Raw genomic sequence first — 14,667 nt, forward strand, 5'->3', positions numbered from 1 at the left:
ACAAATATAAAATATTGTTTTTCAATAAAGTATGAAAAAGTAAAAACAAAATATTCATCTTTGGAAATACTTTATTTCTTGTCTTTCACAACAATACCAGTAAAAATACACCAAATGCATATTTGTCAAACAAGCCATAAGGCTGTATTTAAAAACATTGGAATGTGAGGTTATTAAGTTCACTTGCAAAAAGCTCTTGATGAATTAAGTCATCTGTCAACTGTAATAATATACAATATAAAGTATAATCGTAAAATAAAAAACGGTGTATTTTTCTGTTACATACTATAATGCATCTTTGCAGTAATATAAAGTTACACAACAGTTATATACACTCTATCAAGTAGTGATCCATAGGCAGCCTCCTCTGGGGAAAAACAAAATGACATAGACTGACACAGACACTGCTGCTGCACCACAGAATAAGTGAATATTGAGAAATGCAATCAAGAATGAGTTTTTACATTAAGGCCTAAATGTGATGATAGAGGAATTGTCATGAGGTCACCAAAGTCATCATGTGCTTACAAGATTTCATGGCAATCTGCCCAATTAGACAATATTCAATTTTACATTCTGGTCTAATGATTGTGCTACAGGGAATGTCATAAGGTCAACATGACATGATTCATTGCTCAGCAAATTACAGAAATCGGTTCATAACATTTGTTGTATGCAAGTCAAAAGTTTGGCCTAACGTTGGTGCAAAAGGAAAGGTCACAGGGTCACCACAATTAAGGGGAGTCTCTCTTAAAAGAGTATACACTACCCTAATATCATATGAGCCCAGTAATTACATCTGGTAATATCATACATGCAAAGTTTACATTTTTGGATAAGATTGGTGCACCTATACTGAGAGGTTTGTGCATTTTCAATGAACTGTGCAATGTGCTTACTAAATTGCTTGGAAAATCTAAAGACACAGTTTGAATTTTTAACAAGATTTTGATGTGGTTAATCAATCAGCATACTAATAATACACAGATATAGGGCAAGTCCATTTCCTTCAACATAGTCCTTCGTGCAGCTTCCATCTGGGGAAATACAGAAAAACAAAAAAGCAAGAATTAGGATAAGAGGGTGAATTTCAGCTGTTTTAGAATAAGTAAGGTGTGTAAAGCATTAATAAAACACACAAATAAATTATTAAGAATAACAGTAACAGGGGGTTATTCCAAAAAACAAACAAACAAACATACATAATAATAATAATAATAAATAAATTACCTAAATTGTGTTTTCCTCTTCATCCTCACTGGTTTCTGGACTACTGAGGCCACTTTGATCTTCCTCTTCAACATGTAGAAGGACAGAGGCCTCAGGACCTAAGGCAGTCTTGTACTGTTGGAGGACCACTTGGAACCTTTCTGACACCTCTGACAGTCTTCTTCTTAAGAGACAGCAAAGTCCCTCATTTCCCTGGTCTACGTCTCAAAATACAAACGAGATTACATTAAAGACAAACTATATTAAAGGTTGTATCAGTGATTTCAGGCCCAAACATAAAAGATCACATTCATCTAATCTTTCCTAATGATCCGCTAGCTGCCCGCCCCATAAGCAAGCCGTCAAAAAACGCGTCTCTGTAGGCAGCCTAGGCTCTGAGATCTGCACACAAAAACAATTGCACTCACCACCACTCACAAAACAAATAGTGTTCCAACCAATCACCGACAGGGGTGGGTGTTGTGAGGTTTTCGCGTGCAGCCGTCATAGGCAGCCTTGCACGAGCGCAAAACCTCACAACACCCGCCGTGATTGGTTGGAACACTATTTGTTTTGTGAGTGGTGGTGAGTGCAATTGTTTTTGTGTGCAGATCTCAGAGCCTAGGCTGCCTACAGAGACGCGTTTTTTGACGGCTTGCTTATGGGGCGGGCAGCTAGCGGATCATTAGGAAAGATTAGATGAATGTGATCTTTTATGTTTGGGCCAAATAACTTAAATGGAGTAAAAAGATATCACCAATTCAAATCTACATAGCAGGATAATTGGCATTTTTATGTGTATCGCTGACATGGGACCAGGCTAGCTTCTGTATAAAACAACTTGAGGCAACATGGCTCACTGAGGTGACTTTATGGAGGGAGGCCCAAAGCAGCATATACAGTATATGTCTGATAGCTGTTTTAAGTTAACAGTTTTCTTCTTCACTACAGTTGTGCTGAAGTAACACATTTTGTTACTTGCTGACCAGCAAGGTTTTCTATGTTGACTGGAGGAGATAATAATAAGATTAATCTTGATGTTATCCTAACCCCATGTAACACACCAGGACACAAATTCCAATGTTCAAATTCTTTTGTTGATTTCCGCTTTCCAGTAACTGTCACATGCCTGTCCTGTCTTGTCATGCACATGGGTGTTTTATTGTTTTGAGCCATGTGCTCGTGTCTGTCGTTTAGCCCCTCCCATCTTGTTATCCAGTTATTGGTTAATTTGCCCCACCTGTTGTGTTCGTTACCCTCCTTTGTTTGTTCCCCTATTTAGCCTCCTTGTGTTTGTAGTCTTGTGCTGGTTCGTTGTCTTGTAATGTTCTCCTGTTCTCCCGTGACCCGTTTGGTATGTTCCTTTTTGAAGTTGTTGTTTTGTATTTAGTTATGTTTTCCCCTTTGTGGGTTTTGTTTTGTGTTTTGTTTTCTCTTTTGTAAATAAACATTATTTTCCTTTTTTGCAATTGAGTCCTCCCTGAGTTTCTTTAGTCGCTACGTGACAGTAACAGACATAGTACAACAAATCTGCACATCTTTCAAGCAAATGTGAATCTGTATAGCCTTACTGACTTGTTACCATAGCTACAGTAACAACTTTAATCCCCATTTTTTATGTATATCCCAAAGGACCACGGCAAAGAGAGCCATAACCGTTCTACTCCATCCAAGTTCTGTGACTGATGTGTTTTTTTGTATGTTTTTTTTAAACACATTAGATGGACAGGGTTTAATTAAACTTACCCTCCTCAGCCAACTTGTTCTTGAGAACCATTGCCAGGCTCTGCAACCACGTGCAGTGTTGTGCCATCTCCAACACCAAAACGCTTGTTTCCTCATGCAGTCGCCTTGTTAACATCACTTGGTCGTGCACTCGTTTCTTGATCGAAATGTTTGCTAAGAATCAATAACAGTTATATGTATACATGAGACAATCTTGCATAATCACTACAAACATTGACTTTTTTTTTATCAAATTGATACATAAGAAAACTGAAAATACACCATTAAACTAAATTAATATTACAACACTCAATATGTAACATTCATGCCTTAGTTCAGTATACTCTATAAAGCAGAACTGTAAATAAATTCCTATGAAGAATCTAAAAACAGACATACCACTGCCATGAACCTCCCACGGCCATATTTGAGACACAGTACTCTCTCCAGTTAGGGAATGCTCCACCACAGCTACGTCAATGGTTGTTGCCGATTCTAGTACAAGATCATTGTATTTCTGTATCTCCTGAAGAAGGAGTTTTTTGTCTTCTGCCAGCTTCCTTCGAAGGCGATGGCGAAACTTGCTGCTGTCTAGAAAGACATGAAGTACAGAGGCAGAGGTTTTTGACAGAACTCTTCAACAAGAAAAAAATTATAGCACCAAAAAATTGAAACGCAAAGCTGCAGTTATTGAAGTATGTGAAAATTATAATGTAGACTGACATGGGAAACAAATTGTCCAGTGTGTAACATTTTGGGGGGAATCTATTTGCAGGAATAACTAACACACACACACACACACACACACACACTTTTCATGATTGCCTGAAAATAATAATTGTGCATTAATTAATTTAGAATTGGCAGTTTTTTTATCTAAATACGTTCCCCTTTCACGGAGGCCGCTATGTTGCACCTCCATGTTCCTACAGTAGCCCACAACGGACAAACAAACACTGGATTTAGATAGTACCTCTCACATTTTCTCGTCGGCTACCGTAGCTTGGAAAGATAGAGGTGAGGGAAGCTGGTTGCAATCGTCAAACCTTACTGATAGATACCACTAAATCCTACCACTAATACCTACAGACTGGTCATTTAAAGAACAGAATTCAATGATTGAGCTGAACTGTGCTACTACATTATTTGCTAATTCCATGTTGGTGGAGTAGGATGCATACAGTAGCCTGAATTTATCAACCTATTATATTATATAGTTATACCATTCTGACGGTAGAGGGTTCGCTTCCGGTGCCTCACACTAAGGTAGAGCCCCTCAATTGATTGCTGAAGTCCTCTGTGTGTGGTGCCTTGACTGGCACGAGATGTATCAGGTGTCTCTGTAGAAGATATAGTGAAAGCAAATTCACTGTTAAAACAACACAGAACCGTTTCTCTGCTTGAATTTCATGTAAAACCTTTTAATCCAACTTATTTAAAAACTTTGTATGTGCACTTCCTGCAGGGAACTGGGAATATACTAATAAACCTGACATAAATGTGGCATCACATTAGATGATGATCCGCCTACTATTTTTTGCTGCTCTATAATATCAAACATAAAATTTAGATTGCAGAAAGGGATGTTTGTTGTTTCTTTTATCTGGTCATGCTTACCACCAGCTGCCCATTCCTTTACATCAGATAGCCACTGTGACACCACTTCATCTGTGCAATCTAGCTCTGTTTTTAGGTCAGCTAGCCTTGCAGTCTCATCATGGAGTCTCTGACAAGTCTGATGAACAGTGTTATACAATAATCAGGATTAAAACTTTGTATGATTAACAACAGGCCAAGTAAACACAACAAAAGGACACACAAAACAATTAATATGAGACTTACCTTCACATATCTTGTGGAAAGTGCCTGATGTAAAGAGAGATTTTTTTTCTCGTTCCACCCCATTGCATGCAATGTAAGCATGTCCACCCGTGCTGTTGAAAGCAAATAATGAGGTTACGATGATCAATCTAAAAAAAGTATACACGAATATTGCAAACTCCGGTCACCTGCTTTGGACATATATTTGGTCGTCAGGGCACAACGTGAGAGGTAACTGTTCACTTGCTCCACCTCCTCACCAGCGGTTGTCCCTGCCCCTTCCTGGTTCCTGCCACTCCAATTAATCTGTTAGTAAAGGGTGGAAGAAATTCAATTAAATGTTATTTATATAGCCCAATATCACAAACCACAATTTGCATCAAAGGGCATTACATTCCATGCAAGAAATGGTTATGCAAAAAGACAAGATAATATAGTGTAGCTTAACTTATATTTCATATTATTAATGTGCTTGTAAATATTACAAATGTACATACATATGATGCCAAAATATTATACACACCTCACACTTAGTAGCATGGGCTCGAGCATGCATTACACTGAGAAAGGGTTTCATAGTGGTCAGTTCCTGAAGAGCAGGAAGGACACTAGCAACTTTCTCCAGGTATGGCCAGTATTTGCATGCCACGTCCATTGCGAAGAATTGTGCCTTGGCTGGCATGAGCTCCCTTTGAAGGTACAGAGGGTAGGCAAATATCTCCCCCCTGTACATATTAAGGGCTTTCAAAAGGAACCCATGGCGACACACAGCAACCTCCATCCCCTCTTCATCCAATTTTGAAGCCCTCCTTGAAGTTTCCCTCGCTGCTGTCCACTGGGAGTCCCCACATGTGCCTCTTCCCTGTGTCTATGACACACAAAACAAACATGACAAATCAAATAAAAGCAATGGTCTCATTCAATATATAGCATTTATTCTCTCAATTTGATTTTGTAATTGGTAGGCAGGAGTAATTGAAGTGGGGGTTACGTTTATTATTGTAACAACTATTTTGTCAACTTGCATTTTTCACTGCTTTCTGTATGGTGTCGACAAATCTAGACACCGCACTGTCTTCAGCCACAAAGACCCCCTCAAAAAAGCCAGGATCATCAGAGCTGAGGAAGAAAGAAAAATAGAAAATCCATTCATGAAATATATGAAGTAAGAAAATAAATCAATAAAAAGACTGGAAGAAAGATCACCTTCCGTTTCGGCGAAAGCGATATAGCTTTCTGTTTCCATCTGCTGAAACAGCCAACATTTCCGGCGTGCAGGCTGGGCAAGTGAAAGGAGCACTACAGCAGAGCTGGTCTTCCTCAAATGATGCATATGAAAGCTCTAAGAAGCTGCGCTGCAGTGCATCGCCGTTGATAGGTCCAGACTGGAAAATATATAGAATGAAATAGTATTTTGATATTGTCTGCTTATGGATTTTTTTTTTTTATAAAATGGTAATAACATTTACACTTACTCTTCCTCCACACTTAGTGCGATGCTCCAGCAGTTTTGCGAAGGCTTGTCTGGAGAATCCCGGAGAGATGATCTTGAGTTCCTGAAGGGAGCTCAGGAGGTCCAGTGTATAAAGTGTGGAATTGGTGACGGAGGCTGGCCAATATCCACTTCTTAGGAGGTCTTTTAAGTCAGGGGTCCACTGCTGCTGGCATGTTTGACATTCATACAGTGGCTGATGCAAGTCAAAACGCCCTTGGAACAAAACAAATTTATTAAAAATATAATACACATTTACCACATACTTAATTTTACAACACTTGGTTCATTCTGCACATTGTGAATGGTTGAGAGACATTGCACAAGTTCCTATAATCCCACATTTATATTTTCAAATTCACTAAATTCCACACTGCTGTGTTGATTGGACATCATGCTGGAAAGATGCTAATAATTTTTTTCTTTGCAGAGGAAAAAAACAAAAAAACATCTGTCTTTGTTTCAGTTAATTACAATACCATGTGCTATTCCATTTTGTTCTGACACTTCTGCAATTGTAAGCACAATGCCACAGCACACTAGTGTGAAAAACATCAAATCTACAATATATATATATATTTTTTTTTTTACCATTGATGGTAATTAAAATCACTGGTTTGCCTGGTAACACAGTGAAGTTTGTGCCTCCACAGGAGCAGTCTGGCACCTTCACAGTTGGCAAAATGCAAGCTGGCAAAAAGAAGGAAAACCAATAATTTAGATTATCTGTAACTGTCTGCAGACACACATTGAACAGCAAAATTAAAGCTTTCGTGAGAATGTACCTTGCTCATGGGTGCAATATCCATCTTCCCCTTTAATGATGCATGTGGTTGGAGGAATGGCTTCAAAAAAACCACGAATCACGCATTCCCTGTTGTGGAGTGGATGTTTTTTGTGATGCAATACATCACAGTCCCCACAGAACCACTCCTCAGGAAGACACTCTCTGCACCTAAGGAGAAAATAAAACAATATTATAATATAATACATTATTTCAGGTGAATAACTTATATAAAGTACTGTACACTCTATTTAAGCTATTTCACTTTTACTAGGTTCGATTTTATTGTAAAGGATTGCATAGTGGCTCAGTGTTTAGCATTGTCACCTCACAGCAAGAAGGTCCTAAATTTACTTTTCTCATTAATGTGTTTTTCATCTGGGTATCTAAGTCTTCTCCCATCCCAAAAGACATGTATCTTAGCCTATGAAGCAGGGCACTCAGCAAACCCACCCTGGGTAATTGAAGTTTGGTATTAATGAAAACCAACCTAATAACAGCAGGCTCGTTGCAAAGGCAACACAGTGGATGACCAACAGCCTCTTTTGAAATAAGGCATTTTAGGTGGTATGGTCTTGCTTCCTTCCAGCGCTCTGAGGCTTTCTGCTGCCGAAAAGACCATGATGATGCAGAGCTACTTTGAGGCTGAGCAGCAGAAGGACATGATGCCAAAATATCAGAGAGCCTCTCCCTATTTTTTTCTGTAAAGAAAATCCAAAAATAAAGCAGTAAGGGATAATTTAGATAAGGAACAATTAAAAGTCAACTGATCAGTATTAGAATGAACACTTTTTTTATACTGTACATGCATAAATTCATCACTGTGAATTACCAAATTCCTCTTGAGGATTTAGTTTTGTTGAGGTTGCAGTAAGTGGAACCTCCACACTGGATGACAGGGAGCACTCAACCGTGGGGTATGTGGCTGTAAAACAGCACATAGAAGAATAAGAAAAAAGTTAGGCTATCACACTCTATTTTTGTTCTTCTTTTCAAACTATATACTAAACAATTTATGAAATCAGAATTTTTTTTGTTAAGTACTTGTAAATATCTTCTACAATAGCGTCACTGAAAGGTTTATCTACTTTTTAATGTCTTTTTAGATATTTGAATATTTTAAACTCTCAATAAACAATTACAGTGTTCTAATTTGAGTTGGTCCAACATTGTCATAGTAAATTCCTACAAATGTCAAATAATTCAGATATAACCTGTGGCGGAGGCTTGGCGTCGCCCTCCTCTCCTCCCCCTCGGCTTACCACGTCCTACAGAGTCCCTTTTAGAGGTGTGTGGAGGGTCTCGTATACGTTTCCTCTCATCAGCTGCTCTCTGTGTATTGGAGTGAATATTTCTTGTAAGACTGATGTTGATAAAAGTAAGGTAACCAAAAGGCAGGTAACTTGTGAAAGGAAAACACAACATAAGGTGTTAGTAAGGTGTTGAACAGCTTAAATGAGCCTTGGAATAGATTCTCCAAGTATCTGTAACTCAGAGGGATGGAACTGCATATACTATTATTATTATTATTATTATTATATTCCCTTATTAACACATGTCACAGAGCATGGCAGGATGCATCATGCAATATACCTGTATTAAATCTTCTGCACTCATCATTCTTACATATTCCTCATCACATTTTACTTTAATTTGTTATGTTTGTTATAAAATGATTGAGGTGTACAAAAACTCTAACCTTGGCTTCAGCTAGAATGTGTTCATGTTTCAGCTCCAGAGCCATGCGTCTCCCCTCTTGGTAGTGGGGATCCTTTGAATCAAGTTTATGCTTGGTGGCCATTGCAATGCAGTCAGATACAGACAGACAGACAGATACAAACAGACAGTCAGATACAGACAGACAGACAGATACAAACAGACAGTCAGATACAGACAGACAGACAGTCAGATACAAACAGACAGACAGTCAGATACAAACAGACAGACTGACAAAGATGGGTAAGACAGACAAGTAGACAAAGACAGACAGGGAGGAAAGAAAGAGCAATAGATAAAGACTGTGAGATAGATAAAGATTGAGGATGAAAGAGAGTAACAGAGAGGATGTAAGATATAGAAAATAATGAAGAGATAGAGGTTGGCTCTTAAAAGTGCCTTTGGGTTTTGAAAATCAGGTTCGGATAGGTTCGACAGGTGATGTTTGACAGGATCTGCAGGGAGAACAACAGAAAATGTTAATTATGTAGTGTTATGTTGATATAAGATTTAAAAAGTGTAGTGAGTGATTCCCATTTTCGTGTAAATTCTTAGGATAAATAAATACAGATTCACGTTGTTCCTATTTCCTGTGCTACTGTTAAAAGTCGCGTAACATTTTTTTTTTTAATGGCGTGTAACGTTATGTGTCTAGGGTTCGCCATCCCAGATATAAAGGCAGCGTTATGTGCAGTAACGTTATAACGTTAGATCAAGTGATAATATTGTTATTACTGACACATTACAGTGACGTTGTGTGTGAACCACGATGATCGAGAGAAAATTACATCATCTATGATGTCCCCAATTAAAGTTACTATTCCCCCAATAAATTCTCAATAAGCATTTACACGTCAAAAAAACAAACAAAAAAAAACATGTTGATATATATATATATATATATATATATAAAAACATGTTTTTTTTTATATACCTATATATACATCTAGGCTTAGAACATGTTTTTTTTTTATAAACTCGTAATTTTATTAATTTTGGACGTGTAAATAATGCTTATGAATTCATCTTGCTTATTAGGCTGTTGTAAACGACTTACCGTGGTGGAATCGCGCTGGGCAATGGTTTCTGCGATGGTCGCACACACAGTGACGTGTTGCACAAAATTGCGCCAAAATATCAATCATAATTAAAAAGTACAGTCTTAATATTTTATATCCGTGCTAAAAATTTTAAAGGGGTCAGCATAAATGTCCAAGTGAAGGAAACACGAGTATGTAGCCATTACATTTAAACACATATCACTTCCCAGAATGCATCCATCTCTTTGCCAAAGGATATGTCCATATAAAGTAATTTAAACATTTCTGCAGTAGGATATATAATTAATTTATTACAACTTCATAATCAGTATTGAGATGAAAGTTCTATAAAACTAGGCTATTCTTTTTTTCTTTTTTTTTGCGCAAAAAAAAAAAAAAGAAGCAAAGTAGGCTCACTATAAGCCATTGCAAATTGAAATACCATCGACAATTGTAAAATATCCCACAATAAATTAAGGCATGTTTTAAGCCTACAGCAAATATGCAGTCCTGCAATTATGTCGTTTTAATGTAGTCCAAAATTATATAAAAGAAGAGAGGAAAAATCGTTGATATTACCGATTTAGAAAAGGGTTTCAGCTAGCTACCCTCAACGTCGGCTTATGGACGTAAGGGGGAAATTACCACAATATGTGATCGAAAATTATAAAATATCCCACCTAAATTAAGGCATGTTTTAAGCATATAGAAAATATACCGTCCTGTAATTATGTAATTTTAATGTAGCCCAAAATTATATAAAAAAGAGAGGAAAAAAGTTAGGGTTAGAAAAATAATCAAAGTTCAAAATTCAAAGATGAGGGATTTGCACTCAAATCTATCGGACGACCCTCTCCGTTGTCAAGTGACGAATAGGGGGTACCCTCAACGTCGGCTTTGGACGTGAGGGGGAAATGACCAGACGGCATAGCCTATGTGACGAATAGGGGTGAGACCATGTTGCAAAGAAAGACGTGGTGCAGGCACGAAAAATAAGTCCCATTGAAATACATTAGATTGGAAGTCGTGTTGTGTGGCACGAAAAAAAGAAGGAAATTCGTGCTCATAGACACGAATCAATTCGTGTTGAGTAGCCTACCGAATATAAAGCAATACAACAAGGATTAAAATCTCCTGATTAAATGTTGAGTAATGTAGCCCTTAAAGTTTGTGTAACCCAGGTCACTAAAGAGATTCTGTTGATGTAAGGAGAGAGAAAAAAAAAAGACTAACACTTGTGAATATATATAAAACAGTTATTTTATTAATGTCTGTGGGGAAAGAAAAAAAATAGAAAGTTTAAGATTCTAAGAGAAAATAAGAAAATGCATAAACTAAAATCATAAAACTCATTTAGAAAATGTATCCAATTTAGCAAGACAAAGATTGGTTCAATTCAACGAGTGGGAGTTAGCCCCGCCTTAATAGGTGGACTCAGGGCAAGGGTGATGCAACACTTTTTGCGAGACACTGAAGCGGCTAGTTCAAGTTACAGAAGCTGCTGGTGCGATCCTAAAGAAAGAAACGAGAATTAGAACCAACAAACCAAGATTTAAATCAGAGAAACAATAGAGAAACTTTTAGATTAAAGTGCGGATTGAGATTCATCAGTCAAACGTTACGAGTGAACGTGATATTGACTGCTACGAAGAGAATACATTTTCCAAAGTTGGAAGTTTTGCCCTTCATAGCCGATGAATTGAGTTCTTTTGGTGAGTGTTGTAATTAAATAATTCTTTTTGTGTGTAAAATACTTGATAAATTGTATTGAATTACTAAATTCTGATGTAATATGCTGTTGTATGTAAAAGAGTTGACCCTTTCGTTTATAATGGGAAGAGTATTGCATGTATGTGTTGAATAATTAATGTTTCAGAGTTAAAAGCCACCTCGAGTGGTTAATAGAGGTTATTTTAACGAATTTCGTCGTGTATTTGAGCTATGAGTTAATGCGCGGTCATGACGCACATGTAATACGGGCAGATGAGGCCTAAGTGCGTCATCGGAAAAATAGCTCTTTGCACATACAAACTATATGTGCTAAAGTAAGACGGAATTGCAGTAAAAGGAAAAAAAAGTTGAATGTTGTTTATATGCAGGCTAACTGCTCTAATGATGTATATTTTTTGAAAGGAATGTCTAATTGTATTTTTGGCCTTGTCTTTGCAAGGTTGGGTCTTTTTCTTTCTTTCCTTTTCCCCTTTTTTCTTGTTTTTTCCTTCTTTTCTACTTTTTGTCTTTTCTGAGTCGGATGCTGCACATTTCCTGGACACCGGACGATTTTGGAGAATTGTATGTGAATTGTCCCTGCTTGCTTCACATCGGGAAAAAAAACGTTGCGAGCGGGAACTGGCGAGCCATTTGCCCATATAAGGAAGGACCGAGTTTATGAATCAAGAAACGAACGGAGTGGTATGATTGTGCACACATCTGAATTGAACTGTGTTGATCCGAGATACATTGCGGAAGAAGGATCTCGTGAGAGCGGCATTCGAACTGGAACTGAGAATTAGTGTGTATATAAATTATATACATATAAAAAGAGGAATCTGAATTGTATTGAATTTGAGACTGCTAATTAAGCAGTACATTTTGACCTGTATTTTATTTTCTCTACTGTTATTTTTTTCTTCAAATTCCATTGTATTTCATTTCAATTCATTTTGATTTTATATTTTATTTTTATTTATTTTTCTTGGAGAACGAGAGTAAAAAGGGTATTCTTATAGGGTTATCATTTGGAAGGATTGCATTTGAATTTAAAACGTTTACTTAACCTTAAATAAGCCAATTAGAAACAAATTGAATAAATAGGTAAACCAATAAATTATATACATATATTAATAGAATAAGGGTCAATTAAATTTATTAGCTTGAAACTAAATAGGTAATAAAAAAAAAAGAGAGAAACAATAATAATTATAAACAAAATAGGAAATATAAATTAGGGTTATATTAAGGTTACATTTATTTGTTCCACGGCAAATCTTTGCTGTTCTCCTGGTCATTATATATATATATATTTTTTTTCTTTCCCTCCTGTGTGATGTGATGTTTTAAATTTCACTGCTTTATCATTAATTCCTTAATACATCATTCCAAATTTTCTAACGCAACGAGTGCTTGTCATAAATTCTTTCTCCCCTTGCTGTTAACGCAGTCTCTTGAGCGATTCTGGTCTTCTGGTCACTGGTCCAAATTTTGAAGCGGTGCACTTCACGCTCATTTGCATATTTCGCTATTTGTAAGTGAGGGTTGCATTGTCGCCGCGACGCAGGTTACATTTGCAAAAGGAATAGCCTAACATTTGAGAAAAAACAATAGTGTGTTCTCGAAAGAAAGACGTGGTGCATATCTACGCCCCATTGAAATACATTAGATTGAAAGTCGTGCTGAGTGACACGAAAAAAAAGAAGCAAATTCGTGCCCATAGACACGAATCAATAGATTCATGTTGAGTAACCTACCGAATATAAAGCAATAAAAACGAGGATTAAAATCTCTTGATTAAATGTTGAGTAATGCAGCTCTTAAAGTTTGCAAAATGAATAACAATTGAGAAAAAACAATACTGTGCTCTCGAAAGAAAAACGTGGTGCAGGCACGAAAAATACGTCCCATTGAAATACATTAGATTGAAAGTCGTGCAGAGTGACACGAAAAAATTGGGAAATTCGTGTCCACGAACACGAATCAATAGATAAAATTTCGTGACTATGTCACGAACTGCCATACCTGAGACCTGGGTGAACAATGTACAGTTGGTTTTATGACTGTAAGTCATTGTCTTCAAATGCTATTGAGCTTTAAATATTGTCATATTTTGTGTATGATCCCATACAGTAGTGAAATACATAACAATATTTGTATATGATTTAGCAGTTTATTGTCATAAATATCAAAAATCTAAAAGGTGTGCATCATACCTGAGACCTGGGTGAACAATGTACAGTTGGTTTTATGACTGTAAGTCATTGTCTTCAAATGCTATTGAAGTTAGAAACGTTTATACCAATGTCGCATGTAATTTTGAGACGGTCCCTAAATATGCGAATATCGAACGTCCAACGTCAAACCAACTTCATGCCAGTGACCAATCTTTTGAATAAAAGAAAAGAAGACGGCTGCTCCGTTTTCTACACCTTTAATTCTCCCTGTGTTAAAACATGTCTGAATGCGAAGGGCAGACACAACATTTTAGATGCTCTAGAGAACTGGAGAGACCATCCTGGAATTAAAGCTTTTGTCTTCAAGAATTTCTGGAGGTATGACACTGATAAAGATCTTCAGGATGATTTTAAGCAGATTGTGGCTCATGTTCCTCTCTTCCGCTGTGTGAGTGAGAATGAGTGTTATGCTTGTAATGGGGAAGGAAACACTCCCATAGACGAGCACTGTCTTCCTCCTCCTCCAAAAAAAAAAGACCAATATTGAACTGTAACATTACAGGTCTTTTCTTTTCTATATGTGATTCTATATTAAGATCTAGAATCATGGGGTGGTGGTGGCGCAATGGATAAGACACATGCCTTTGGTGTGAGAGACCCGGGTTCGAATCCACTGTGAGACACCAATGTGTCCCTGAGCAAGACACTTAACCCCTAGTTGCTCCAGAGGCGTGCGACCTCTGACATATATAGCAATTGTAAGTCGCTTTGGATAAAAAGCGTCAGCTAAATATGTAAATGTAAGATCTACTATCTTTTGTTTTAAAATTCAATATAACGAGTAAAATCTAGCCTACCTCCTAAATCTACCTCCTAACTAAACCGATATAGTCAACGTCATATAAAAACGTATTTACTGAAGCAACTGTGCCATTTTACCTTGTTTTTACAGCGCTGCGACTAATGAATTTAAGTCTTGCACAGACACAGAAA

At 37.1% G+C, this 14,667-nt stretch overlaps 1 protein-coding gene across 5 annotated transcripts; it reads right to left on the reverse strand.

Annotated features, from left to right (window-relative positions):
• Positions 1-221: 221 nt before the first annotated feature.
• Positions 222-8,859, reverse strand: LOC309506238 (uncharacterized protein). Of its 5 annotated transcripts, none has more exons than XM_082179974.1 (18): positions 8,731-8,859; positions 8,246-8,363; positions 7,864-7,956; positions 7,522-7,732; positions 7,033-7,202; positions 6,839-6,937; positions 6,231-6,463; positions 5,962-6,140; positions 5,781-5,874; positions 5,279-5,623; positions 4,944-5,061; positions 4,777-4,868; positions 4,552-4,669; positions 4,158-4,274; positions 3,334-3,525; positions 2,956-3,108; positions 1,231-1,427; positions 222-1,037 (listed from the first exon to the last, which is right to left on the reverse strand). In XM_082179974.1, the coding sequence occupies exons 1-17, from the start codon at positions 8,830-8,832 to the stop codon at positions 1,231-1,233; spliced, it is 2,631 nt and encodes an 876-aa protein (XP_082036100.1). In that variant the 5' UTR covers positions 8,833-8,859; the 3' UTR covers positions 222-1,037. The 5 variants fall into 5 exon arrangements, 4 of the variants coding, with proteins under 4 accessions (XP_082036100.1, XP_082036099.1, XP_082036098.1 ...); XM_082179973.1 differs by having other exon boundaries at positions 222-367; positions 1,231-1,433; XM_082179972.1 differs by having other exon boundaries at positions 1,231-1,433.
• Between the last annotated feature and the right edge of the window lie 5,808 nt (positions 8,860-14,667).

Source organism: Leuciscus leuciscus (genome assembly GCF_965113295.1).
Source record: "Leuciscus leuciscus genome assembly, chromosome: 9".
Lineage (NCBI taxonomy): Eukaryota > Metazoa > Chordata > Actinopteri > Cypriniformes > Leuciscidae > Leuciscus > Leuciscus leuciscus.